This window comes from Ovis canadensis, chromosome 12 (assembly GCF_042477335.2).
Source record: "Ovis canadensis isolate MfBH-ARS-UI-01 breed Bighorn chromosome 12, ARS-UI_OviCan_v2, whole genome shotgun sequence".
NCBI classification, from domain to species: Eukaryota; Metazoa; Chordata; class Mammalia; order Artiodactyla; family Bovidae; genus Ovis; species Ovis canadensis.
In genome coordinates this window covers 52,509,129-52,536,483 of record NC_091256.1, presented here as the reverse complement: position 1 = coordinate 52,536,483, position 27,355 = coordinate 52,509,129, and the positions used below count along the sequence as shown (strand labels likewise).

The 27,355-nt window shown below is 50.8% G+C and overlaps 2 protein-coding genes across 39 annotated transcripts in view; one reads left to right on the top strand and one right to left on the bottom strand.

The window, feature by feature from the left end:
• Positions 1 to 472: 472 nt before the first annotated feature.
• On the top strand, positions 473 to 21,164 carry LOC138416486 (F-box only protein 6). Of its 35 annotated transcripts, none has more exons than XM_069545686.1 (9): positions 483 to 783; positions 2,681 to 2,905; positions 3,431 to 3,577; positions 9,259 to 9,570; positions 16,370 to 16,664; positions 18,747 to 18,873; positions 19,391 to 19,486; positions 20,394 to 20,529; positions 20,757 to 21,164. In XM_069545686.1, the coding sequence occupies exons 5-9, from the start codon at positions 16,400 to 16,402 to the stop codon at positions 20,928 to 20,930; spliced, it is 798 nt and encodes a 265-aa protein (XP_069401787.1). In that variant the 5' UTR covers positions 483 to 783; positions 2,681 to 2,905; positions 3,431 to 3,577; positions 9,259 to 9,570; positions 16,370 to 16,399; the 3' UTR covers positions 20,931 to 21,164. The 35 variants fall into 35 exon arrangements, with proteins under 35 accessions (XP_069401782.1, XP_069401787.1, XP_069401783.1 ...); XM_069545717.1 differs by having other exon boundaries at positions 680 to 783; positions 2,718 to 2,900; XM_069545691.1 differs by having other exon boundaries at positions 680 to 783; positions 2,718 to 2,905; positions 9,307 to 9,570.
• An 89-nt stretch (positions 21,165 to 21,253) lies between these two features.
• Positions 21,254 to 27,355, bottom strand: part of MAD2L2 (mitotic arrest deficient 2 like 2) — a 12,434-nt gene continuing 6,332 nt past the window's right edge. For 2 of the 4 annotated variants that reach the window (XM_069545725.1, XM_069545724.1), the window contains exons 2-9: positions 25,923 to 25,974; positions 25,702 to 25,820; positions 24,327 to 24,398; positions 23,659 to 23,759; positions 22,766 to 22,860; positions 22,372 to 22,445; positions 21,823 to 21,915; positions 21,254 to 21,600 (exon numbers count right to left, since the gene is read on the bottom strand). In XM_069545725.1, the coding sequence (XP_069401826.1) occupies positions 21,559 to 21,600; positions 21,823 to 21,915; positions 22,372 to 22,445; positions 22,766 to 22,860; positions 23,659 to 23,759; positions 24,327 to 24,398; positions 25,702 to 25,820; positions 25,923 to 25,962 (636 nt within the window). In that variant the 5' untranslated portion in view covers positions 25,963 to 25,974 and the 3' untranslated portion in view covers positions 21,254 to 21,558. Of the gene's footprint in view, positions 21,601 to 21,822; positions 21,916 to 22,371; positions 22,446 to 22,765; positions 22,861 to 23,658; positions 23,760 to 24,326; positions 24,399 to 25,701; positions 25,821 to 25,922; positions 25,975 to 26,426; positions 26,596 to 27,355 lie in introns of those variants that run through there. The other 2 variants (XM_069545721.1, XM_069545723.1) reach the window with 2 other exon arrangements.

The window sequence follows — 27,355 nt, the reverse complement described above, 5'->3', positions numbered from 1 at the left end:
TGGCATGCTGCAATTCATGGGGTCGCAAAGAGTCGCACAGGACTGAGCGACTGAACTGAACTGAACTACCTGGGAAGCCCCTTTAGTAGGTGCTTGCTAATTATTTATTGAATAGAGAAAGTGAAAGTCTCTAGACCAGAATTCTGGAGTGCCTAGCCTTTCCCTTCTCCAGGGTATCTTCCCAACCCAGGGATCAAACCCAGGTCTCCCACATTGCAGGCGGGTTCTTTACCAGCTGAGCCATAAGGGAAGCCCTGAATAGAGAAAGGAATTAACTTAATCCCAACAAAAAAACACAGAGCGGATTACCTTTGAGTTAATTCAGGGCTACCCGAGAGATGGTAGGAGCCAAGCTCAAGGCCAGAGTTTCAGCAGTTTCCCTCTAGAGCAACTTCGCTCCCAGGGTCCCGGGATCCCGGGTAGATAAGAGTGGCCCCAGAGGGGTGGAGCTGAGTCAGGAGGCGGCTCCGGCTTCCCCGGAAAGAGGAGAGAAGGTCGGTCCCCGCCGCTAAGCCGCCCGCCGCCTAGAAGGGAAAGCTTGAGGTCTGGAGCTCCCCTGACGCGGCCCCAGCCCTGAGAACCCCAGACTCCCTGGCACACCGTGGGTGAAGGGGTTCCGGCGCTGCGTTGGCGAGGTCTAGGAGCGGCCCAGAGGGAGGCGGCCGGAGCGCGGCGCGGTGACGCAGGCGCGGGGCGGGGCGAGAGCGCTCGGCAGCTAGGAGGCCGCAGGCTCCATGCCGATCCCGAGCTCCGGTCCCGCGGGGAGCGCCGCCCCGTGCCCAGGTCTCAGCCCAGCTGGGGGACCGGTAGGGGGGCGACAGGCGCGGGAGGGGGCTTGGGTCAGGCGCTGCGGGTCTCTGGGTCTCTCAACGTTGACCGAACCCGAGGACGCCGTCACTGGCGGGCCGACACCCTAGGCAGGCGGAAAGGGACTGACGGAGCCGCTTGGGGGCGTGGCGAGGGCGGAGCCAATCGCCGGGGTCTGGTCGCCGCGACGCTTAATCTTTCGCCTCCCGGCCTGGCTGTCCCGAAGCATCCTCGGCTTCCGGGGCCATTGCCGCCTCACCTCCAGAGCAGCGCCCTGGTCAGGAGACAGTCTAGGGACTCTGGGCACCGTCACGCCCGCGGGGCCTGGGACGAGGCCAAACTTACCCAAGCCTCAGCTTCCGCTTTCGGAAATGGACTTAGTAACAGGGTCTCAAGGGGTTCTGGGGAGAGTCTATGGCGTAAAGGCTAGTGCGTGGCTTCTGGACTGGTACGCAGGAAGCCCAGTAGGTGCGAGAGGCTGCTTCGTAGCGCTGATGTAGTCGTTTCCGCTTAAGAGTGCCCCAGGATGACCTTCACCCACCCAACATCCCCAGCTACCCCCTCTGCAGTCAGGCTTTGGGGATGGGGTCCAGTAATAACGTGGGTTGCCATGCCCTCCCTCAGGGGATCTTCTCAACCCAGGGATCGAACCCGCGTCTTTTATGTCTCCTGCTTAGCCAGGCAGGTTCTTTACTGCTAGTGCCACCTGATGTTGTTAGTCACTCAGTCATGTCCAGCTCTTTGCAACCCCACGGACTGTAGCCCACCAGTCTCCTCTGTCCATGGGATTCTCCAGGCAAGAATACCGGAGTGGGTTGCCATTTCCTTCTTCAGGGATCTTCCCGACCCAGGAATGGAACCTGGTTCTCCTGCATTGCAGGCAGATTCTTTACTGTCTGAGCCACCTGGGAAGCCCAATATGGGACCAGACTTTGGACCACAGGTTAAGACACCTCTAACTTGGAGATCCAACTAGTCCATCCTAAAGGAGATCAGTCCTGGGTGTTCATTGGAAGGACTGATGTTGAAGCTGAAACTCCAATACTTTGGCCACCTGATGTGAAAAGCTGACTCATTTGAAAAGGCCCTGATGCTGGGAAAGATTGAGGGCAGGAGGAGAAGGGGACGACAGAGGATGAGATGGTTGGATGACATCACCGACTCAATGGACATGAGTTTGGGTAAACTCCCGGAGTTGGTGATGGACTGGGAGGCCTGGCGTGCTGCAGTTCATGGGGTGGCAAAGAATTGGACACAACTGAGCGACTGAACTGAACTTTGAGCCCAGGGACTTTTACTTCGTCTAGACAATGCTTTTAGAAGTTACCAACTTTTAAAAATCAACAGATTTCATGTTTTTAAAAAAAAAATGTTTAAAATTTCTCGTGAAAAATGGGAAGACCTGGCCACAAGGAGTCTTTTTCCATCACTGCCCCAGGGACCAGGGGACCGTAGGAACCAGGCTCAAGGTCAGAGTTTCAACAGTCTCTGTTCAGGCTGTCCAGGTGGGGGCCCACCTCCCTCCCTGCATCCAGGAAACCAGGGTAGAGGTCTAGGGCGTGGCCCCGAAGGGCAGGGGCTAGGTCAGGAGGACTCTGGCTTCCCAGAGGGAGGAGGAAGCAGAGAGAAGGTGAGTCCTTGCAGGAGCTACGTGTACCTTGTGGTGGTGATGGTGGTTGTGGTTTAGTCACTAAGTTATGTCCACTTCTTTGCAACCCCATGGACTGTAGCCCACCAGGCTCCTGTCCATGGGATTTACCAAGCAAGAATACTGGAGTGGGTTGCCATTTCCTACTCCGGGGGATCTTCTCAACCCAGGGACAGATACCTTATTTATCTGTTTATTTTTTTCTCTGCTGCTGCTGCTGCTAAGTTGCTTCAGTCGTGTCCAACTCTGTGTGACCCCATAGACTGCAGCCCACAGACTCCCCTGTCCCTGGGATTCTCCAGGCAAGAACACTGGAGTGGGTTGCCATTTCCTTCTCCAATGCATGAAAGTGAAAAGTGAAAGTGAAGTCGCTCCGTCGTGTCCGACTCTTAGCGACCCTGTGGACTGCAGCCCGTCAGGCTCCTCCATCCATGGGATTTTCCAGGCAAGGTACTGGAGTGGGGTGCCATCGCCTTCTCCGATTTTTTTTGTCTCTAGTAATGGTAAAATCCTTCTCCCTGGACAGGTGCCAGTGTGCCCACTCTCTTTTTTTTATGGGATGAATGTGTTTAAAAGACTGTGAACTGTGTGAAAATTAATAAAGGGAAACTGATAGTACAATCCCAGCATTAAGAGGCATACTGGGCTTTTCTGGCAGAAAGTGACAATACTGCTGCAAACAGAAAACAAAAATGATCTTCTCCTCGCTTGGCAACAGCTCAGCCAATGAGAGAATAACAACTCAACCAATGAAAAGCCATTATGCTTCCAACTCCTAGTATCTTCCAGTGAATTTTTTTTTTTATAACAGCCCCACCCAACTTTCCCTTCTCCTCTATAAAAAGAGTCCCTTCTCCTTTACTGAGTAGGACTTATAAGTGTTTTGCTGAAGTTGCACAGCCTGAATTGCAGTTCTTTGCTGCTCCAAAATAAACCGGTTTTGCTAGTAAAAAAGTGACCATTTTACTGTTTTAGGTTAACTTTACACAGAGGTTTCCACGGAGGTTTCGCAGAGATCCAGAGAAGACCTTCCAACAACTCCAAGGCTGGTGAGCAAACAAGTGCCGCAATTCAAGGAACACACTGGGCTCACTACTTTCTTCCCAACCTGGCAGTTTGAGGGTAAGTTTTTCTCCTGGATCTGAGCTCCGCTCTTTCTGTGTCTTGAAGCTCTCCAGGCTTTATTTGGGGGCTTCCCTAGTAGTTTCAGATGGTAAAGCATCTGCCTGTAATGCAGGAGCCTCGGGTTCGATCCCTGGGTCAGGAAGACCCCCTGGAGAAGAAAATGGCAACCCACTCCAGTATTCTTGCCTGGAAAATCCAATGGACAGAGAAGTGTGGCGGGCTACAGTCCGTGGGGTAGCAGAGTTGGACACGACTGAGTGACTAACACACAGGCTTTATTTGGAATCAGTTTGAAGGCGCCATCCTTTTTTATTAAGGTGTTGTTTGTCTGTGAGTACTTGGTTAGCTCTTAGGCCTCACTCCATGTTGAAATCAGACTGTTCCTAGTGTAACTGTGCTAGCTTCCGGTCCAGCTACTTTTGGAACCAGGCTTTTCCTATTGAAACTGTGCTGATATTTGGCCTGGGGGCTGTTTAAGAATGATTCTTTTGCTCCAGAGAAAAAGCCCTGAAAAATGGGATCCTAGTTATATAAAAATGTTTTGAGGGTGCTCCCCTTTTCAGGGACCCGAGGCAATTTTATGTTAAAAGAAAAAAAAAACCCTGCTGTCTCTCCTTATAAGCATTTTTAACTAAATGGACCAACTGAAAGATATGTAATTTAGAACATCAGTGACCAATGTAGGAAACTTTTGAACTCCCCAAATTGCCTCTCTTAAAATTGTTCAAAGTAACTGAAGCAAACCTTAAAGACAAAACAGTTTCTGAGGTCTTTTTTTCCCTACCCCCTCTTCTTCGTCTGTGGATGCTGGCTCCCCGATGCTCCCTTGCTCAGAGCCTATTGGAACATGCTCCTTAAAGTTAATCTTCTGAGGATTGAAATAAATCGCAGATTACCTATGTTCCCTGGACCAATTGTGAGCCATAGTTAAAGTGTTTCCTAAAGTAACTGAGGATCCCCCATAGGTTTGCTGGAGATTTTAATAGTTTTTCAAACCTGCCAGTCTGCTTTCTCAGATTTATATCAGTCCACGTGCTTGTTGGTGAGTGTCAAGTAAACATTGGATGAAAGTAGCCCCATGGAAATATTCTGGAAGGGTTTTAGTAGAGCAAACCCCTACCTTTTGGCAAGAGGCTAGAACACTCATTGAAAACCTCCATTGAGCAATGACAGTAGCTTTTCCTAAGCCTGTTGATTAGAACAAAATGCAGCCTTACACACAAAAATCTGATGATTATTCTGTTCATGATTAGTCTAATCGACTTAAGGTTAATTTTTAAAAATATATGTATTTTATTGACATATAGTTGACTTACAATGTTTCAGGTGCACAACAAGGTTGTTCAGTTATACAAATACACATATTATTTTTGAAATTATTTTCCATCGTGTGTTATTACAAAATATTGACTATAGTTTACTATGCTATACATAAACCTTTGTTGCTTGTTGCATATCTATTTTTTAATTAAAAATCTAGCATTCTATTCATACTTAGTCAAACAAGTGGAATCAAAATGTCATAAATTTTTTAGTTAGGCAAAAATTCATAAGTTTTCTAAAATATATATAATACATATTTGTATATGTATACAAAAGCTTTTCTACTACACTTGATAAAGGCTTGAGAAAGAACATCAAAAAAAAGAGATGGAGATATTGGAGAACATAAACTAGATGAAATGGGAACACTGAATATGAAATAGAAAAAGTGAAACAAAGTAAAAGATCATCATATAGCCCAGTTGTTTTTAAACAATGACTGCTCATTAGAAGCATTTCTGGCGCTCTGGAGGAAAAAACCAATCCCTGAGCATTTGTATGATTTCAGGTTATTTTTAAAGAAATATTCAGCTTCCTTCAGATGTTGAGTCCCCTTGGGTAACTGTTACTTCCATGTTTATTAGTGGACTGAACTGGGGTCTTTTTCTTTTAGTTAAAAGCATGAGAATGGAATGGGAAACTGTGTCCACTCTTAGATTCATTTGGTAAATCAGATTACTTGCTCCCTAAATGAGCCACCAGAAAGAAAGACTTCTAAAATTCTTAATCTTCAGCTCCAGCAAGTGAAGGTCCCTAAACAGATCCAAAACCTTCTAGTTTCTGGTATTACAGAGAATCAGGGTATCAGAAAAAAGATTTTTACTAATTTAAGCATTTCAGGAGCTTCCAGTCTTCTCATCAAGTCTCTTATCAGCCTTTCCAGTGTCCTAATGCCCAGTGAGAGGGCTCCGAGAACTACAGGGGCTCTTCCCAATCTTCCCTGTTGATCAGCTCAAAGAAACATCTCTCCAGATTAAGAAGGAATTTCTGTCCTTACTGAGAGCAGAGCCACACTCTTGGTGCTCAACCCCACTGCAGAGAACTAATACAGTTCAGATAGGGGAATCTCTAATAACCCTCAATAGGCTCCTCTCTCCAAGCCTTCTCCCTTTTGTTTGGGCCTTTTAAGAGATACACACCCGTTCTCTTAGCTCCTCCAACTCCATTCATTATTAGGTTAAGGCTTCTTGAAAGAATATTATACCAGAATTTCTTCCTCCCAAAAGGAGGAAATAATTCTAGAATTTGACAGTAGCCATCAAAATAGCCAGCCAGGTAAATGAAAAGACCTTTTGACATCTTTTATTTGTTCTGTGTCTAACACTACAGGGGCTGATTCTAGAAATACCCATTGTTTGTCCCTGATGAATCAACTACCACCCTCCTTAAGGGCCAAATCTCAAACTGATACTGGAAAAATTCATGGTGTACCTCCCATTAAGATTCAAATAGATCCCTCTAAACTCTCCAGAATTAATCAATAGTCTATAAGTAAAAAAGCCCTTCAAGGTGTAAAGCCCGTAATAGAAGATTTCAAGGCTCATGGTCTCATTATCCATTGCAATAGTCCCTGTAACACCCCTATTTTACCCGAGGGGTAAAACCCAGGTGCTGAAGATGGTTTGTCCAGGACCTCCAAGCATCAAACACTATCTCTCAACACCCAGTTTTTCCTAACCCCTACATGCTACTGACATCTGTTCCCTGTGGAAGCAAATTTTTCACTGCAACTGATCTATGCAGTGTATTTTTCAGTACTCCAGTTGATAAAACTAACCAGTAATCTTTTTGCCTTCACCTGGAATGGACAGCAAAACACCTGTACAGTGATGCCCCAGGGTTTCACAGAAAGTCCTTACTTTTCATATATCTTGAAAGCGGATTTAGATGATATAAAGTTTTCTACAGATTCTGCTTTGTTAAAATACACAGATGACTTGCTCTTGTGCTCTCCTTCTCAAACCGCCTCACAGGAAGACAGCATCCACTTGCTAAAACTTTGAAACATAAAGTCTCCAAAGAAAAACTGCACTTTGTTCAAATTCAGCTTTGATATGTAGATCACGTGATCTCAGAACAGGGACTATGTTTGGATCCAGTTAGGCTCCATAATGGGCTTCCCAGGTGGCACTGGTGATAAAGATCCCACCTGCAAATGCAGGAGATGGAAGAGATGTGAAGTTCGATCCCTGGGTTGGGAAGGTCCCCTGGAAGAGGGCATGGCCACCCACTCCAGTATTCTTCCCGTAGACAGAGGAGCTTGGTAGGCTACAGCCCATAGGGTTGCAAAGAGTCGGACAAGACTGAAGTGACTTAACACACTTGCACAACAGGCTCGATGACATCCTAAACTTCCCCAGATCAAAAACTAAGCACTAGTTATGAGGCTTTCTCAGCTCTCTAGTTACTGTTGAAATCAGATCCCAAATTTCTCTCTATGGCTCAGCCCTTATGTGATTTATGAAAAACTGGTAAAGCTGACTCCGTTAATTGGAGAGGTCAAGATGATACAGCTTTTGAAGACTTAAAGAAAATCTTAATGAGACCACCTGCCCTTGAACATCCTAATCACCAGCTTCCCATTTTCCTCTTTGTGTATGAGAAGGCAGGGACTGTCCTCAGAGCACTCACCCCAAAACATGGGGACCATCATCGACCTGCAGGGTTTTGTAGCCAACAGCTGGACCCTGCGTTGCAGGAATACCTCCCCCCGACCTCCACCCATGCCTCAGCCATTCCTGCCGTTGCCCTCTGCTTAAGGCCACTGAAGAGATAACCATGGGATCCCATTCAACCACGGTTGTACCCCAGGTAGTGGAAGCCCTCCTGAATTCTTATCTACTCAACACTTTTCAGTCAGTTGCCTCACCTCGTATGAAATCCTTTTGCTGACTGCTCCCCACATAACCCTTTCACATTTACTAACTTCAGCCCAGCTGCTCTTCTCCCCTCCTTCACCACGAAACCCCTGCACTGCCTGACCCTCCCAGGTCACTCTTAGACTCCACATAAACATTTAGAGGAGATGTGTCTAATCACTGCAGATTTTTCATGGTTTACTGATGGTCCTTATTTAAAGGGAGAAAGTGGTAAATACTGTGCTGTGTATGCTATTACAACTCCTTTTGATATTGTTGAAGCAACACCTTTGTTCATTGTTCAGTGGCTAAGTCCTGTCCAACTCTTTGTCACCCCATGGACTACAGTATGCGAGGCTTCCCTGTCTTTCACTGTCTCCTGGAGTTTGCTCAAAAACATGTCCATTGAGTCAATGATGTGATCCAACCATCTCATCCTCTCTTGCCCTCTTCTCCTCTTGCCCCCAATCTTTCCCAGCAACAGGGTCTTTGCATTAGGTGGCTAAAGTATTGGAGCTTCAGCATCAGTCCTTCCAGGGAATATTCAGGGTTGATTTCCTTTAGGATTGACTGGTTTGATCCCCTTGCAACATCTTTACCTGTGGCTTAATTACCCTATAGGCTGAACTATATATTCTCACGGAGGCTTCAAAGTTTAGCCAAGGCAAAACTGCTTATATTTATACTGACAGTCACTATGCCTTTGGGGCAGCCTATGAATTTGGGATAACATGTGATCCCCTGGGCTGTAGCCTGCCAGGTTTCTCCTTTCCTTAGGATTTTCCAGGCAAGAATCTTGGAGTGGGTTGTCATTCCTTCCCCCAGGGGATCTTCCCAATCCAGGGATCAGTCCTCCGTCTCCCATATCTCCTGCATTGCAGGTGAATTCTTTACCACTGAGTCACTGCGCAAGTCCCCACAGCTGATAAAAGGAGATCTATTTTAATATTGTGTGTGTTAGTCACTCAGTTGTGTCCAACTCTTTGCGACCCCATGAACTATAGCTCGCTAGGCTCCTCTGTCCATGGGATTCTCCAGGCAAGAATACTGGAGTGGGTTGCCATTTCCTTCTCCAGGGGATCTTCCCAACCCAAGGATCGAATGCAGGTCTCCTGCATTGCAGGCAGATTCTTTACCATTTGAGCTACCCGAGGAGCTCAGAAAAACAAAAATCTAAGTACATCAGCTACTGGAATACTGGAGTGGGTTGCCATGCCCTCCTTGAGGGGATCTTCCCAACTCAGGGATCAAACCCAGGTCACCCACACTGCAAGCAGATTCTTTACCATCTGAGCCACCAGGGAAGCCCAAGAATACTGGAGTGGGTAGCCTATCCCTTCTTCAGGGGATCTTCTCAACCCAGGAATCAAACCAGGGTCTCCTGCATTGCCTGCAGATTCTTTACCAGCTGAGCTACTATGAAGAACATTGCTCTACCACAGCATTGTTATTTTTAATGGAAGCAATTAAGCCTTTATTATAAAATCTTCTTCATAGTGTGCTCTTGGGAGATGAAGACTTTAAGTATCACACCTTTCAACCTAGAGATTTCATCTGTTGGAAAAGACACCTCAAGAAGGACTCTCTTCAGCCTCCCCGGAAAGGCCCCAGCAGCTGCTAACCTCCTGTTGTGCTGCCAGACCCCAGAGAATAGACTCTTGGATTCATGTGACGCATCTAAAGAAAGCGCCAGAACCTGACTGGACCTGCACACCATCTGGTGACCTGAAAGTAAAGATTTCCTGGAATTGAAGCAGATGACATCCAATGAGGCAGCTTGACCCAGATGTCTAGACAACCTGTTAGAAGGTTCAGTATTCACAGATGTGGGTGTCTTTCATCTAGACTATAAAACTGACCCTGGATTCTTAGCCAAATTGAGTCTCTGCATTTGCAACCTACAATCTGTATCGCTGATGAAACATCTGATTCTGAAGAGTTTCTTTGGAGATAACAATACTGTCTAATTACTCCATGTTTATTCCTACACTGTGTCATTCCAAAGTTCTTGTTAATTCCTTCAGTTTTGAGCATAACTTTGCTTCCCAGTTGGCACTAGTGGTAAAGAACCCGCCTGCCAATGCAGGAGACAAAAGAGATTTGGGTTCAATCCCTGGGTGGGGAGGATCCCCTGGAGGAGGGCAGGGCAACCCACTTTAGTATTCTTGCCAGGAGAATCCCATGGACAGAGGAGCCTTGTGGACTACAGTCCATAGGGTCACAAGAGTTGGACACAACTGAAGCGACTTAGCAACAAATTGCTGTATTCACTCTTAGAAGATACAGATTCTTAGATGGGAAATTCCTGAGAGATCTCCTCCTGCCCACCCCCCCTTCATACTTAAATGTGACCACAGTGGGTGTCCAATATGTGCACTTTCCCTCTGACATAGGACAAGACATTCAGGAAAGGTCCTTCCTGGCATCCAGAGACAAAAAGTGATTGAATGCTAGTTAAAAAAACAAAAAACCCTGAGTCTTGATCAGGGATGCTCTTGGAGAAAGATCTTGATCAAAAGGGAGAAATGTGAAAATTAATCAAGGGAAACCTTACTAAAATGGACTGCGGAGGACAGAAAGGGGAGAACTTGACAGTCAATACACATCCCAACAGGAAGAATCAATACGGATCTCCAGCAGGAAGTAACACTACTAGTGCCAGCAGAAGGAAGAAAAATTTTCTCCTTTCCTGGCAACAGTTTAGCCAATGGGAGACTGTCACAACTCAGCCATTGAAAAGTCAACCATATTTGGAACTCCCAGTTTCCTCCAGCTTTATAACTGTCCCTCCTGACTTCCATGTCTCTTCTATAAAAGAATTCCCTCTCCTTTGCTTGGGCTTCCCTTGTGGCTCAGCTGGTAAAGAATCCGCCTGCAGTGCAGGAGATCTGGGTTCTGGGTTGGAACGATGCCCTGGAGAAGGGAACGGCTATCCACTCCAGTATTCTGGCCTGGAGAATTCCATGGACTATAGTCCATGAGGTCACAGTCCGACTCGACTGAGGGACTTTCATTTCCACTTTCTCCTTTGCTTAAGAAAATTTACAGGCGTTTCACCCGTTGTAGGTCCCAAACTGCAATTCTTTGCCAGTGTTAGTGTCAGTCTCTCGTCGTGTCTGACTCTTTGTGACCCCATGGACTGTAGCCCGCCAGGCTCCTCTGTCCATGGACTGTTCCAGGCAAGAATACTGGAGTGGGTTGCCATGCCCTCCTCCAGAGGATCTTCCCGACCAAGGGATCGAACTTGGGTCTCCACATTGCAGGCAAATTGTTTACCGTCCAAGCCACCAGGGAAGCAGTTCCTTGCCACTCCCAAATAAATCTCTTTTGCTGGTAAAATATCTGGCTGTTTTATTGTTTTAGGTTAACGACTGCTTTTTTGGCCAAAGTCACAATGGAAAATGAGAAGTCTCCCAGTGTCCCTACAGGTGGGAGGAGACTATTCCCTCCCACATGTAAGCAGATAAGGCCCTGAGTGATAGTGGCTACAGGCCCACCCCACCTCCACCCCGAGGGAATCCCCTTAGACAGCTGGATAACCACGATCCCTCCAGGCAAGATTCAGGCCAAGGTGGTTCAGTTCAGTCCCTCAGTCATGTCCAACTCTGCGACCCCATGAATCGCAGCAAGCCAGGCCTCCCTGTCCATCACCAACTCCCGGAGACTCACTAACTCAGACTAACGTCCATCGAGTCAGTGATGCCATCCAGCCATCTCATCCTCTGTTGCCCCCAATCCCTCCCAGCATCAGAGTCTTTTCCAATGAGTCAACTATTCACATGAGGTGGCCAAAGTATTGGAGTTTCAGCTTTAGCATCATTCCTTCCAAAGAAATCCCAGGGCTGATCTCCTTCAGAATGGACTGGTTGGATCCCCTTGCAGTCCAAGGGACTCTCAAGAGTCTTCTCCAACACCACAGTTCAAAAGCATCAATTCTTCAGCACTCAGCCTTCTTCACAGTCCCAACTCTCACATCCATACATGACCACAGGAAAAACCATAGCCTTGACTAGATGGACCTTAGTTGGCAAAGTAATGTCTCTGCTTTTGAATATACTATCTAGGTTGGTCATAACTTTTCTTCCAAGGAGTAAGTGTCTTTTAATTTCATGGCTGCAGTCACCATCTGCAGTGATCTTGGAGCCTCCAAAAAATAAAGTCTGACACTGTTTCCACTGTTTCCCCATCTATTTGCCATGAAGTGATGGGACCAGATGCCATGATCTTCGTTTTCTGAATGTTGAGCTTTAAGCCAACTTTTTCACTCTCCACTTTCACTTTCATCAAGAGGCTTTTTAGTTCCTCTTCACTTTCTGCCATAAAGGTGGTGTCATCTGCATATCTGAGGTTATTGATATTTCTCCCGACAATCCTGATTCCAGCTTGTGTTTCTTCCAGTCCAGCGTTTCTCACGATGCATAGAAGTTAAATAAGCAGGGTGACAATATACAGCCTTGACGTACTCCTTTTCCTGTTTGGAACCAGTCTGTTGTTCCATGTCCAGTTCTAACTGTTGCTTCCTGACCTGCATACAGATTTCTCAAGAGGCAGGTCAGGTGGTCTGGGATTCCCATCTCTTTCAGAGTTTTCCACAGTTTATTGTGATCCACACAGTCAAAGGCTTTAGCATAGTCAATAAAGCAGAAATAGATGTTTTTCTGGAACTCTTTTGCTTTTTCCATGATCCAGCGGATGTTGGCAATTTGATCTCTGGTTCCTCTGCCTTTTCTAAAACCAGCTTGAACATCTGGAAGCTCACGGTTCATGTACTGCTGAAGCCTGGCTTGGAGAATTTTGAGCATTACTTTACTAGCATGTGAGATGAGTGCAATTGTGCGGTAGTTTGAGCATTCTTTGGCATTGCCTTTCTTTGGGATTGGAATGAAAACTGACCTTTTCCAGTCCTGTGGCCACTCTGAGTTTTCCAAATTTGCTGGCATATTGAGTGCAGCACTTTCACAGCATCATGTTTCAGGATTTGAAATAGCTCCACTGGAATTCCATCACCTCCACTAGCTTTGTTCATAGTGATGCTTTCTAAGGCCCACTTGACTTCACATTCCAGGATGTCTGGCTCTAGATGAGTGATCACACCATCGTGATTATCTGGGTCGTGAAGATCTTTTTTGTACAGTTCTTCTGTGTATTCTTGCCACCTCTTCTTAATATCTTCTGCTTCTGTTAGGTCCATACCATTTCTGTCCTTTATCGAGCCCATCTTTGCATGAAATGTTCCCTTGGTATCTCTGATTTTCTTGAAGAGGTCTCTAGTCTTTCCTATTCTGTTCTTTTCCTCTATTTCTTTGCATTGATCGCTGAAGAAGGCTTTCTTATCTCTTCTTGCTATTCTCTGGAACTCTGCATTCAGATGCTTATATCTTTCCTTTTCTCCTTTGCTTTTCACCTCTCTTCCTTTCACAGCTATTTGCAAGGCCTCCCCAGACAGCCATTTTGCTTTTTTGCATTTCTTTTCCATGGGGATGGTCTTGATCCCTGTCTCCTGTACAATATCACAAACCTCATTCCATAGTTCATCAGGCACTGTATCTAGCAGATCTAGGCCCTTAAATCTATTTCTCACTTCCACTGTATAATTATAAAAGATTTGATTTAGGTCATACCTGAATGGTCTAGCGGTTTTCTGTACTTTCTTCAATTTAAGTCTGAATTTGGTAATAAGGAGTTCATGATCTGAGCCACAGTCAGCTCCCAGTCTTGTTTTTGTTGACTGTATAGAGCTTCTCCATTTTTGGCTGCACAGAATATAATCAATCTGATTTCGGTGTTGACCATCTGGTGATGTCCATGTGTAGAGTCTTCTCTTGTGTTGTTGGAAGAGGGTGTTTGCTATGACCAGTGCATTTTCTTGGCAAAACTCTATTAGCCTTTGCCCTGCTTCATTCCACATTCCAAGGCCAACTTTGCCTGTTACTCCAGGTGTTTCTTGACTTCCTACTTTTGCATTCCAGTCCCCTATAATGAAAAGGACATCTTTTTTGGGTGTTAGTTCTAAAAGGTCTTGTAGGTCTTCATAGAACCGTTCAACGTCAGCTTCTTCAGCGTTACTGGTTGGGGCGTAGACTTGGATTACTGTGATATTGAATGGTTTGCCTTGGAAACAAACAGAGATCATTCTGTTGTTTTTGAGATTGCATCCAAGTACTGCATTTTGGACTCTTGTTGACCATGATGGCTACTCCATTTCCTCTGAGGGATTCCTGCCCACAGTAGTAGATATAATGGTCATCTGAGTTAAATTCACCCGTTCCAGTCCATTTTAGTTCGCTGATTCCTAGAATGTCGATGTTCACTCTTGCCATCTCTTGTTTTACCACTTCCAATTTGCCTTGATTCCTGGACCTGACATTCCAGGTTCCTATGCAATATTGCTCTTTACAGCATCGGACCTTGCTTCTATCACCAGTCACATCCACAGCTGGGTATTGTTTCTGCTTTGGCTCCATCCCTTCATTCTTTCTGGAGTTATTTCTCCACTGATCTCCAGTAACGTGTTGGGCACCTACTGACCTGGGGAGTTCCTCTTTCAGTATCCTATCATTTTGCCTTTTCATACTGTTCATGGGGTTTTCAAGGCAAGAATACTGAAGTGGTTTGCCATTCCCTTCTCCAGTGGACTGCATTGTGTCAGACCTCTCCACCATGACCCTCCCGTCTTGGGTTTCCCCGCAGGCATGGCTTAGTTTCATTGAGTTAGACAAGGCTGTGGTCCTAGTGTGATCAGATTGACCAGTTTTCTGTGAGTATGGTTTCAGTGTGTCTGCCCCCTGATACCCTCTTGCAACACCTACTGTCTCACTTGGGTTTCTCTGACCTTCGGAGTGGGGTATCTCTTCATAGCTGCTCCAGCAAAGCGCAGCTGCTGCTCCTTACCTTGGAGGAGAGGTATCTCCTCACTGCTGCCCTTCCTAACCTTCAATGTGGGATAGCTCCTCTAGGCCCTCCAGCGCCCTTACAACCACCGCTCCTTGGATGTTGGGTTGCTCCTCCCGGCCGCCGCCCCTGGCCTCTGGTGCTGGGTGGCTCCTCCTGGCCACCGCCCCTGGCCTTGGGTGCAGGGTGGCTCCTCCCAGCCGCACCTGACCTCAGACACAGGGTAACTCCTTTTGGCCGCCGCCCCTGACCTCGGACATGGGGTAACTCCTCTTGGCCGCTGCCCTTCGGGCATGGGGTCTTCCCGGCTTCTGCCCCTGACCTCGGACGTGGGGTAGCTCCTCACGGCCACGCTTAGTGCACCGGTCGCCGCCGCCCGCACTTAGTGACACCACTCTAATTTTCCCAAAACCCTGTGCAATTCAGGGCTTCCCTGGTGACTCATTGGTAAAGAATCTGCAATGCAGGAGATCGGGGTTCAATTCTTGGGTCGGAAAGATCCTCTGGAGAAGGAAATGGCTCCCCACTCCAATATTCTTGCGTGGAGAATCCCATGGACAGAAGAACCTGGTGGGCTACAGTCCACAGGGTCACAAAAGAGAGGTGGACATGACTAAGCAACTAAACAAGAACAAAAGTTAATGATGCTTTGGAGCGCTTCTTGACCAGTTGTGCTCAATGCTTTACTTGTACCTATTCAGTCCTCCCAGGCCTTTTGAGGTCAGGACACCTACTATCTCCACCTGGGGCAGTGTGGGGGGATTACCTTCCCGGGACAGGGAAGCCTGGTATGCTGCAATCCATGGGGTCACAAAGAGCTGGGCATGACTTAGCAACTAGACAACAGTCTTCCCAGATAGTCACTGAAGGCCACAACTAAAACACAAGCGATGTTGCATCTTCACCCTCAATCTGCTTTTCAGTTTCTGGGCATTTTGGAGTGATCTGAAGCCCAAGCCAGAACTTTCCGGGGGCGGGGGTGGGGGAGGGGGGGACCTCCTCAAGGGGACATTTTATCACATTCGTTTTCCAGGCTAAAGTGAACAATTTGGGGAGAGAAGTTTGTTTTCTCGGGACTAGCCCATTACTTAAGTTGTGAGCTAGTCTGTGGATGCGATAAAGATTTTATATTCTAACGGTGAATTCACATCATTAAAATATCACTGAAAGCTTTTGCAGAGCTTACAGACAACAGCATGGTCTTGGCAAAATCTTACAGTTCATCAGGCCCACCAACTAAAAATTAAGCCATTAATTTTTAATGGGGGGATGGAGCCTCTTAAAAAATTAATCCCTGAAGACTTTATCAATATTATTGTGCTCTTTCAAATGTGCATAACATGTGACCACTTTATTGTGAGGGGCTGCTGCTACGTCGCTTCAGTCTACCGTATACTAATGTGTATACTCAGTTGCTCAGTTGTGTCCGACTGTTTGCAACCCCATTGACTGTAGCCCATCAGACTCCTCCGTCCCTGGGATTTCCCAGGCAAGAATATTGGAGTGGGTCGCCATTTCCTTCTCTGGGCGATCTTCCTGACCCAAGCCCATATCGCCTGCATTTCCTGCATTGACAGGTGGATTCTTTACCACTGAGCCACCTGGGAAGCCCACCGTATACTAGAAGGGGGCTCAGATGTTTCCTGGCCTGGGTCCCTGGGGATCTGTGGCGTCCACCTTCCTGGTCCAAGCTCATGACGACTGTTGCTCCCCACAGGCCTGTGTGTGCACCTCACCCCCCGCAGCCATGGCCCTGGTCAGCATCAACCAGCTGCCCGAGAACATCCTGCTGGAGGTGTTCACACACGTGCCCGCCCGCCAGCTGCTGCGGAACTGCCGCCCCGTGTGCTGCCTCTGGCGCGACCTCATTGACCTCGTGTCCCTCTGGAAGCGCAAGTGCCTGCGGGAGGGCTACGTCACCGAGGACCAGGACCAGCCTGTGTCCGACTGGAAGGTCTTCTACTTTCTGTGCAGTCTCCGCAGGAACCTGCTGCGCAACCCGTGTGCCGAAGGTGAGCAGGGGCTGCTTCCCTCCCTTTCCTGAACCTCAGGACCTTTGCACTTGCTGTTCTCACACTACCTGGACTGTTCCCTCACCCCCCGCCCCAACACCTGTCACATTCCCTTGGTCCTTCTCATCCATCAGATCTCAGTTCAGAGATGTGCCCTGATCCTGCATCTGAAAACAGTGCCCCCACCTCTGTCACGTCGCCCCATTTCCTTCCTTCATTGCACTGGTCATAACCTAGAATGACTCAATCTCTTGGGTTTTTGTTTTTTTTTTTCCCTCTGCTACAAATTTCAAATTCCTGGGGCCTGACAGGTCTTGCCACTTGGCACCCCATGCCCACATAGCAAGTGCTCAGGACACACTGGTTGAATGAATGAGCATATACCCAGCACCCTTTCCCATCTAGTTCAGTCTTTGCTGCCTAAGGGCTATGTGCAAGCGGGCTATGTGCCTGGTCTGAGTCATTATCCTCCTGTCACCTCATGATACAGAGGAGGAAAATGAGGAATTTTGAGAGGTGACTACAATCACGTGGTTTGAGGCTCCAGTTTTGCTTACGTTCTCTTATATTTGCCAGGGTTTGCTTATTTTTTCCCCTTTGTTAGCACCTTCATTTCATATCAGGCATCATGCTTCCTGCTGGGATATAGCAGCAACTGATCAAGAGGCCTAGTCTGCACGCTTAGAACCCTTTTCATGCTTGCTTTCTCTCTCTGTTCTCACGAGCATCACACAGGTTAGCCAAAGAAAGGTAGGGTCCATTTTATAGGTGGGGAGTATGAGGCCCCCCAAGATGAGTGTCTTGCCCAAAGATCTAGAACTGCCCAGCTTCTGGAGTCTGGTCCTGACTACTAAAGGTCCTCAGGCCCCATAGACAGAGCCCCACTCAGTCTCCTGGCCTGCCCCAAATTCTGCTCAGAAGCTGCCCAGCAGGTCCAGGCCACCAACTTGGCTCATCCAGCCCTGCAGAGCCGGCCACCCAGCCTTGCTCAGCTCTCCCTGTGGGCCTGCCCTGGGCAGTGGCCCAGCTCCTGGATTTCTGAGTTCTTCTGGTTCTCTGCTGAGGGAGCCCCCAGGGAACCTGGGGAATAGACGTAGGCTCCTAGTAGAGGGAGTAGTGTATGTAATAGTGTTGGTTGCTCAGTCGTGTCCGACTCTTTGCAACCCCATGAACTACAGCTCGCTAGGCTCCTCTGTCCATGGGATTCTCCAGGCAAGAATACTGGAGCAGGTTGCCATTCCCTTCTCCAGAGGATCTTCCTGACCCAGGGATTGAACCCAGGTCTCCTGCACTGTAGGCAGATTCTTTACAATATGAGCTACAGGGAAGTCCTAGTAGAGGAAACAAAGGAGTAATTTGGAAAAGCTCCCCTGGTGATTGTTCTGGAAAGCCTGGAGAGGAATCACTGTTTTGGGGGAGACAGAAAGGACAGCCTTATGCCTCCAAACCTACTCTGCCAACCTGGTGGGGAACCTGTCCACAAATAGAGGGTTACTACACGGCACCAACCCAGAGGATGCCCGGCCCCCGAGTCCTCCGTCCTGCCCAGGGCAGCAGGTTCCCACCACCCACCAGCAAACCCCCTTGGATCTCAGTTCCGTAGTTGACCTCCCATACGTCAACATCAGGGGGACTGCCAGAAAGTGGTCACACTAACCGTTCAGAACAGAATTACCCTCACGGGACGGGCCCTGCGTCATTCAGTGGTTTGAGAACTGAAATTTGGGTATTTCCCAGCGCCCCCCCCCCCCCACCAATACGGAAGTGAGGAAAGTGTGGTTTAGAATTTCTGCTTATACTTTTTGTTTTTTGCCCCTAGCTTCACGTCAGGAATTTAGCCAGTCAGAAACAAAGTGGGAAAGTGGGAGGGGAGGGTCTCGGATCAGAGCTGATGCGATGGGCACAGGTTGGAATGTGGAGCAGTGGGGGGTGGGTCTTTGCATGGTGGCTTCAAAGTGGTGTGGGGGGCATGCCTTGAGATCTGAGCCTCCCCAACCCCTGCCCCGCCTCCTAAGACCAAGTGGAGAGGGCCAGGCTGAGCATTCACACAAGGGATCTCACTGGGGCTTCTGTTCTTCCTAGAGGATATGAGATTCTGGAAAATCGACTCCAACGGAGGGGACCAGTGGAAGGTGGAGAGCCTCCCCGGAGCACATGGCACAGGCTTTCCTGACGCTGAAGTCAAGAAGTACTTTGTCACGTCCTATGAGTAAGACACAATGAGCCAAGAAGCTGTGTGGAGGGAGGAGGTCCAGACACCTTCTGCCAAATCCCAAGGCCTAAGTGAAGGCCTGCCTGTGAAGCTCCAGGGAAGGAGTTCCCAAAACCAGCTCAAGGTCTACTGCTGCCTAGAGTAGGAGTCAACTCAGCAGCCACGTTAAGAGACAGCAGGGGTGGAAAGCAGTTTGAGGAGGCAGGGAGCCCGTTTGAGTGGTGAGGCTAAGTCAGGGCCGATACAGGCTATCCCCAGTCTAGGGACCTGAGTTTACAGGCGCCCTCCTTAGGGTGCTGGGAGACTGGGCCTAAGGACTGGGATGGATGCAGCCCAACACAAGTGGGTCAGGCTCCCCACATGTTCCCCACGGGGCTGCCAGGAAGCAGGAGCCAGAGTCCACAGCAGCAGTGACTGGCCCACAGTGATCGAGTGGGGACTGCTGGGTCCCTTGAACTACGCCCCTGGGTCCAGGCCATTCCTGCAAACACATGCCTTTCCCTCTGCTCCCCAGCATGTGTCTCAAGTCCCAGATAATAGACCTCAGAGCCGAGGGCTACTGGGAGGAGCTACTAGACAAGTTCCGGCCAGACATCGTGGTTAAGGACTGGTGAGTGGGGGCCCCCACCTGAGTCTCACACTCTGCAGCCCTCCCTCTTCTCTTCCTGAGATCCCCTGTAGGGAGTGCCTGCTGAACCCGGCAGTGTCCTGGGGCACGGGCTGCCCTCCTTCCTGCTGACAGAGCCAGCACTTACTCATTCAACACCTGCCTCCCACCACCACCACTGCCTTGCACCAGCAGATGTTAACCCCAGTTTACAGATGGGGAGACTGAGGCCTACAGATGTCACAAACAGGCACGGGAGCAAAAGACACCAGAACCCAGCCTCCTTGGACCTCACAGATACTCACATGCCTCCTTGCCTGTCTGTCGCCCCTGCCCCTCTAAACTTTCATCCCATAACTCTTTCCCAAGCTCCTATTCTGTGCCCAGTGCTTTGCAACACTCTGGCCTGGCTCAGGGCAGAAGCTGAACCCTGGTGCTAGCCAGGCCCACCACTCTGAGGGGGGAGGGTGGGGTTTGAGGTCTGCAGAGCTACAGAGGTTTCGGAGTGCAGTGGGGCTGACCAGAGGCTGAGCTCTGTGCCAGCCCCATCACACAGGCCCTCCATCCCAAACCTCCATTAAAATGTACAGGTGACACATATCTGACAGCCCAGGCTTTATCTCTGTAGAGAGCCTGTCGCTTTTTAGGTTGAAAAAAAAGATTACGTTGAAATCTCCACTGGAACACCCAAGAAGGTTGTTGCCCCTTTTCTCAGATGGGCTCATTGAGGCCCAGAGCAGACTGTACTCCCACGGGCACAGTGGGGCACAGGGAGCACTACAGCCACCTGGGCCTCATGGGCAGAGCAAGGCAATGAAACTCGGGCTCCCAGTTAATGGGCCTGCTGGCTGCCTGCTTCTAGGGCCGCCTCTGTCTTGGGTTCCCAGTCCTGAGCCCCGCCCTCCCACAGGTTCGCCCCTAGAGCAGACTGTGGCTGCACCTACCACATCCGAGTACAACTGGCCTCGGCCGACTACCTCGTCCTGGCCTCCTTCGAGCCCCCGCCCGTGACCATCCACCAGTGGAACGATGCCAAGTGGACAGAGGTGAGGCCTCATCTGCTTGCCCCTCGCCACCTGCTTCTCCCAAGGCCAGGATGGCAGGAAATCAGGGGCAGCCCCAAGGCCCAGAATGCCCCAGTCCACTGCCTGGAGCTTCTGCCTTCTGGCCTGGAGGCTCAGCCTTGCAGGACTTGGCTCCACCCTTCCCTTCTCCAGTTCAGCCATCATCACCTCTCCAGTCCTAGTGATTGCTCTCTCTCCCCTCCCCCCAGGTTTCCCACACCTTCTCTGATTACCCTCCAGGCGTCCGCCACATCTTCTTCCAGCACGGAGGCAAAGACACCCAGTTCTGGGCAGGCTGGTATGGGCCCCGCGTCACCAACAGCAGCGTTGTCATCAGCCACAGGGTGACCAGGAACCCGCCCCACACCGTGGCGCAGCCCTAGACCTTGCAGGGGCCAGAGGAGGCACCCCACCTGCCCTCCACACTCCATCCCCACAAGCCATCTCTGACTGTCCTCTGACAGCCATCCATCCGTCCTCTGCCTGGGCCAGCCGAGTGCCAAAGGTCCCTTGCAGGCAAGAGCTGAGCCTGTAGGGGGCAGCCCCAGCTCTGACCTGGGGCTTACTGTCACATAGCTCTGACTTTTTGTTGTAATAAATGTTTTCAGCAAAACTCACCTGGGGCTGGGGCTAAGGGTGGGGCTACAAGGTCCTTGGTGCTTGGGCAGAGAAGCAGCCCCTTCCCTCCAGGTAGTGACAGCACAGCTCAGCCCTGGGAGCTCTTTATTGAAACAACTCACAGCACAGCATTTGAGACAGACAGCGTTGGCCGGCTGAATCCCAGAAGGCTGAGAAACTGAGGTCCCAGCATTCTTCCCTGCCCTCCTGGCGGAGAAGGGAGCGATGCCTCCACGAAGGCAACCAGGCCTGAGCAGCCCGGGGCTGGAGGCAGGGGTGGTCCATACACAGAGACAATAAGAGCACTTGGAATCAGGGTGGCCCTGCAGCATGGCCCCCAAAGTCCGACAGTTGTGGCTTTCCTGGGGGGTACTGGGGAGGGCAGGTGCACCCTCAGCTGCTTTTATGTGCCCGCTCTTCTACGTAGAGCTGCATCTGATAGACAGGAACAGACACCATAGTCAGACAGACAACCATGGCACCTCCTTTGGGGAACCCATGGGGTCTGCACCCAGGGTGGGGCTGTGTGGCCACCACCAGGGGTCAAGAGAAGAGGGGACTGGGAGCCTTATGCCAGGCATGCCCTGTCATTTCCCCTGAGCCTTTGTCCACAAGCCATCTGGCGAGGCCTCAGCACAGGGGCCCCAAGCAGCTCACCTTTAAGATGTCTGATGTCATGGTCTTTAGAGGTATCAGTCGGGGGTCGTGCATGTGAACATCCTGCTCGTCTGCCAGGATCCAGGGGAAGTCCTGGGGAGGGGACCAAGGGAAGGGTGGCAGGGGGCCGGCCCGTTGCCCATCTTCACTTTGCTCCCTGCTCCCCTTCCAGAATTGGCATCCTCGGACCTCAGGAAGCATCAGAGCCACCAGGGAATTGCTGTTGTGCAGATTCCCAGGTTCCCCCACCAGAAAGGCTTAGTCTGTAGATCTGAGCTGGCCTGGGGGCCCCAGTGACTCAACATGCCCCAAACACCAGTTCGGAAACTGGATCAAGGCTCCTCTCCTCTCAGCGCTGAGTGCCCAGGTGGGGCATTGACAAGGTGGTGACCACAGAGCTGATGCAGGAGAGCTACTCATGCCAGGCACTGCCATAAGCAGTGTGATGAGTACCCTGCTAAGGCAACACCCCTGCTCACACAGAACTCTGATTCTCAGCACCTCCCAACTGTCTCCTGCCTACCCTCCTAGACTAGTCCCATCTCTCACCTTGATGACCTGGATCTTCTCCATGTTGCGAGTGGCAGCTTCTCTCGTGTGCACCAGAACGGTGAAGGTACAGCCTAAAGAGGCCAGAGTTCGGTCAAGCCTGGGCCACCCCATGCCTGCCACTGGACACAGCCTTTTCCCACAGAGCCTAACTGGCACAGCAGCCCCGCAGAGCAGAGCGTGAACCCAGTGCTCAGACAAGACACTCAACAGGGAGACTTAACCCCAGATGGAGTCAATCAAGGAGGCCTCCTCAAGTAGGAGGGTTCTTAAGAGGGGTTCTAAGGCAGGAAGGAAGAGAGGAGGCTTGGTGCAGCCAAGTAGGGACCCAAGGACACAGGCCAACACGGAGCCATGGAAATGCCCGGGGAGGAAGGGGTGGGGACGAGCACACCTGGGGGGTTGTGGTCCAGAACAGCATCACACACACTGATCTTCAGGATGAAGGCTCGGAGCAGCTGCTCCACGTGAGACAGCAGAGAGTCGGAGCTGGGAAGGAGAGAGGAGGAGAGTCTCCCAGCACATGCACGGCCCCCTCCCCCTGGCAGGCAATCAACCCTGGAAGCAGCCCTGGGGGTACAGAGGGCCTGGTGCTTCTGAGGGCCTGCCTACTTGATTCCACATGGTTAAAATCCTCTGGGGAGTTTAAAACCAAGGCCTTGTCCCATCCCAGGCTAATTAAGTCAGAATTGGGGATGGGGGGAGGGGGGTAGGCGGCGAGCATAAAGAACTCTAGTAGGTGGTTCTAATGTGCAGCCCAGTCTGAGAACCAGGACACCAGGCCAGGAAGGGACAGGGCTTGCTTGAGGCCACACAGCAAGTAGGGACAGATTCTAGTGCCCTGACCTTACCATAGGAAGCCAGCAGCTGACCAGCCCAACACAGCCACCCAAGGTCAACTTCTAGTTGACTATGGACTGGATGCTTGACTGGGAAGTCAGGAAACTGGGTCTGTGTCCTGGCTCTGGGTGACCAGGTCAAGATCATCTGACAACCAGGACACAGTTGATTGATTTCTGCATCTATAAAATGAGGATGGGACCAGGCATTTGCCAATGCCGTGATTTTCCAGGTGTCATACAGGAGGGTGTTCTGTGTAACCTGTGTGATGTCCACAGAGACTGCTGGGTGGCCAGCTGTGCCTCGGCCACTAACAGGCCTCGTTAAGGTGGCACACCTCACCACGTGTCCTCCCAGGCCTTTAGCAAGGCATTCAGGGGTTGCCTTGAAGGGGTTAGAGTAGGGGTATTGCTAGGCAGCCTGTGGATGGGGAACAAGGCAGCGCACCTGATGGACAGCAGCGGGGGCTGGGTGATTTCAAAGACGAATTTCTCCACTGGGCGGTGCTCCTTGTCCAAAATTACCACCACCACTTTCTCCACATCATTCTGCAAGGACAAGAACCCCCTCCTCCAGAGCTGGGTCCCCGCCTCCCCCTCCCCCGCCCACTCCCCTCCCTGCCACCTGCTCCCTGCCCAGGGAAGGTTGGGAAAGACACTCGCACTCCTGCTCAGCTTCCAGGCCCAGAATCCCTGGGATCCCAGAAAGAAGTTGAGCAGGCACCCCAGTGGTACCCACGGAGAGGAAAGGATGCTGGGTCCCACTGTGATGCTAGGATGTCTCAGGGAGCAGAACAGATGGGGGAATCCCTGAAGGGCCAAGCCCAGACAGAACTTGGGGCAGAAGAAGAGAAAGGAACTTGGGAGAACGACCCCAAACCCTCAAGGCAGGCCCCACTCAGCAAATTTCAGGAACCAAGGCTCCAGGCCCAGCATGCCTTGAACATACCCCCATGCCCTGGGGCCTGTCCCTGGGCAAGGGTGGTTTCCAGAGAGCAGGGAATAGGCTTCTGGGTGTTATTAGTCATATGGACCTGAAAGGGTCCCAGCATTGCCCCATCCTGGACCATGGAGGGGCACTGGAGGCAGGGTAGGCTGGCAGCCTGGTGTTCTCACCTTCTCCAGGAGCGGCTTGACACAGTGCAGTGTGTCCTGGATATACTGGTTCAGCTCCGGGTGACAGGACATCTACACACAACCCCCACGATGGCTGGTGAGGTTGCAGCACTGCTGGGGGGAACCCTGACACCCTCTCCAGCTGCCCAAGGCCCTGCCTGCCTTTGGAGAAAGGCCCAGCTGTTCCCTAGGGCTCCCCACCAGGAGACAGACTACCCATCATGAGGCTAAGAACTGAACTATCCACAGAGGGGAAGAAGTTAGAAGATCCTAAGAATTCAGTTCCAACATTAGCATTTAATACAGCATTAGGAGTTCCTAATGCAGGGCCACTGAGCTCCTCCAGAGTCTAAGATGTCTCTAAATTGTGGAGGTTTGAGTATACAGGTGTTTTTCCAGAGAAGGGATTCAAGAATTTAATCCATTTTCAAACATTAAGAATCTGGAACTAAGGACATGAGTGGCCTCAGGCTTAACTCCTCTTTCCTTACTTCATCTGTGGAAGATCTCATTTAAAAAGAAAAAGGGAGGAGTAAGTGAGACAAGTACCTAGTATACAGTGTTGTTTAGTTGTTAAGTTGGGTCTGACTCTTGTGACCCCATGGGCTGGAGCCCACCAGGCTCCTCTATCCATGGACTTCTCCAAGCAACAATATTGGAGTGGGTTCCCATTTCCTTCCCCAGGGATCTTCCGGCCCCAGGGATTGAACCCGGATCTCCTGCATTGGCAGGTGGATTCTTTAACACTGAGCCACCAGGGAAGCATGCTACACAGTGGGTCCTCAGTAAGTGCTGATTCTTTTTTTTCATTTTCCCTATATATCCTTTTGCTTTTTTTTTTTCCCACCCCCCACGTATATCTTTTAAGCTTCCGCCACCTTCCAGTGTTCAGTCATTTGTTCTAATATTTACTGCGTGCTTTCTAAGGGGCAAGAACTTCTAGAGGCTGGTGATATAGTCACATGTATTTACTGCTTCCTCTGCCTTTTAACCTAAAACAAACTGTTACAATTAGGGTAAATGAGAGGAGAGAGAAGGTGCCTGAGCTTATAGGAATCCCCTCCAAACTAACCATTCATCAGCTTCAGGAGACCTTTAAAAAGATGGCGGGGCGGGGGGACTCTAATCAGAGGACCTGGTCCCTAACTTCTGGCAAGGGGAATTCCCAGTTCAGAGAGGAGGGAAGGAGATGCCATGGCAGTGAGGGATGGGAGGTTGTGGAGCTATCAGCTGCTTCTGTGAACTAGAAGGCAAGGTCAGGCCGCTGAGGAATGAGGGCGCTGAGCCTGAAGGTGGAAGAGTGAAAAATCCCCTCTCCATCCGCTCTGTGATTCGGGGGTGACCCAGTGCACCCAACCTGGCTGTGGGGGCTCACCTGGACAGGCACGTTGTACTTCTTACGCTTCTGGAAGATGCCCACCGGGTAGACCTCACGCACGTAGAGGATCAGGTGCACCGCCACCTCCAGGAACTCGCAGAGCACATCGGCCACCACTGAGAGGGGAACAGAACCCGGTGCGCTCGTGGAGGGGGGAGCCCGCTAGCCCTGGCCCTCCCTCGCCCCCTGCCCCAGGTCCGCAGGTCCAGCCTCCCTACCTTGACCAAAGTTGAGGTCCTGTCGCGTGAGCGTGGTCATCCTTCCCGACACCTGGGGGGTGAGGCAGGAGCTCGTTCCAGAGGCCCAGGCAGCCGCAAGGCCCGCCCACTCCCGCTGCCCCTCCCCTCGACCTGGGAGGGAACCCGGGTAGGGCTGCCCGTCCGTTCTCATAGAACCAGAGCAGCTGGGAAAGCCCACCCCCCCGCCCCCCACGCTTCCCCGCCCCACGCAGGTGTTAGAGCTGGGAGGCAGCCTAACGCCTGCGATCAGTCTCCGTGCACTGGCCGCTTCGGCCTGCAGTCTCGTGGCTCTAGAAAAGGCCAGAGTTGTGCCCGCATAAAAGGGCAGGGCAGCGGCCGCAGAGGGAACAACTGGATGCGCAGGGCCGGGAACGTAAAACTGGACACGCGGAAAGCGAAACTAGGCTGGAATTAGGACTTCACCCCCTGCGAGGCTGGATTCCTCCCCTGCTAGAATCCCGCCCCTCCCCTCCCTCCCCGTACCGGCTCCTGCCTCGATTCCCGGCTAGGGGCCCGGCCCCCAGCGAGGGAGACCACCGACCGGGTTACTCCCGCGCGCCTCCCGCTCAACCCGCGGCAGGGGCGCCGCTCCGTGACGTCCGCGGCGCTCCGCCGGGTCCTAACGCCGGCTTCAGCCACGCCCACTCCCCGCTCAGCCAACCACGGGTGCGGGAGGGAGGGGCTGTCAGAGGGGTGGGCCCTGTCCGGGCGCCAAAGTGATCCCAAGTCCGCTGATGCTGCGCCACGCCGCTTCCTTCCAATTAAAGGTGGGCACAAAAAAAACCACACACACAACTTTGGTCTCCACATTGGATCGCAACATATTTTCCTCCTCAGGGGATTTCTCCCGCTTTAGGATATAAGGGACGAGGGCAGGTAGGTGTTGCTGGTTAGAGCCACTGGAGGTCACAGACGGGCACTCTGGACAGCGACATCTACCGCTAGCTCCAAAGTCACCATCCCCGGAATCTCAGCTGCCCAACCGAAAGCGAATCCGCCGGCTCCGGGGCGGGGATAGGGGAGGGCCGGCGAACACCTGGGACGTCCCCGTTCCCACCCTCATCTGGAGCCTAAATGCAGCCAGTCTTTACCTCCCAAGAAGAAAAAACCTCCCGGGATATGCATCGTAACAATAGCTGACATTTATAGAGCCTTTTCCCAGGTGGCTCAGCGGTAAAGAATCCGCCTGCCCATGCGAGAGACGCAGGAGACAGGGGTTCGATCCCTGGGTGAGGAAGATCCACTGCAGGAGGAAATGGCAACTCACTCCAACGTTCTTGCCTGGATAAGCCCATGGACAGAGGAGCCTGGCAGGCTGCAATCCATGGGATGGGGTCTCAAAGAGTCGAACACGACTGAGCATGTACACAAAGCACAAGAACAAGCCAAGTGCCAGAGGCTGAGCTAAGTGT

Bases quoted from the DNA above. Each gene is read 5' to 3' on its own strand.
- LOC138416486 (XM_069545681.1), top strand. From the start codon at position 16,400: ATGGCCCTGGTCAGCATCAACCAGCTGCCCGAGAACATCCTGCTGGAG. The intron at 19,487-20,393 runs GTGAGTGGGGGC...GCCCTCCCACAG, and splicing joins GACATCGTGGTTAAGGACTG to GTTCGCCCCTAGAGCAGACT. The intron at 20,530-20,756 runs GTGAGGCCTCAT...CCCTCCCCCCAG, and splicing joins ACGATGCCAAGTGGACAGAG to GTTTCCCACACCTTCTCTGA.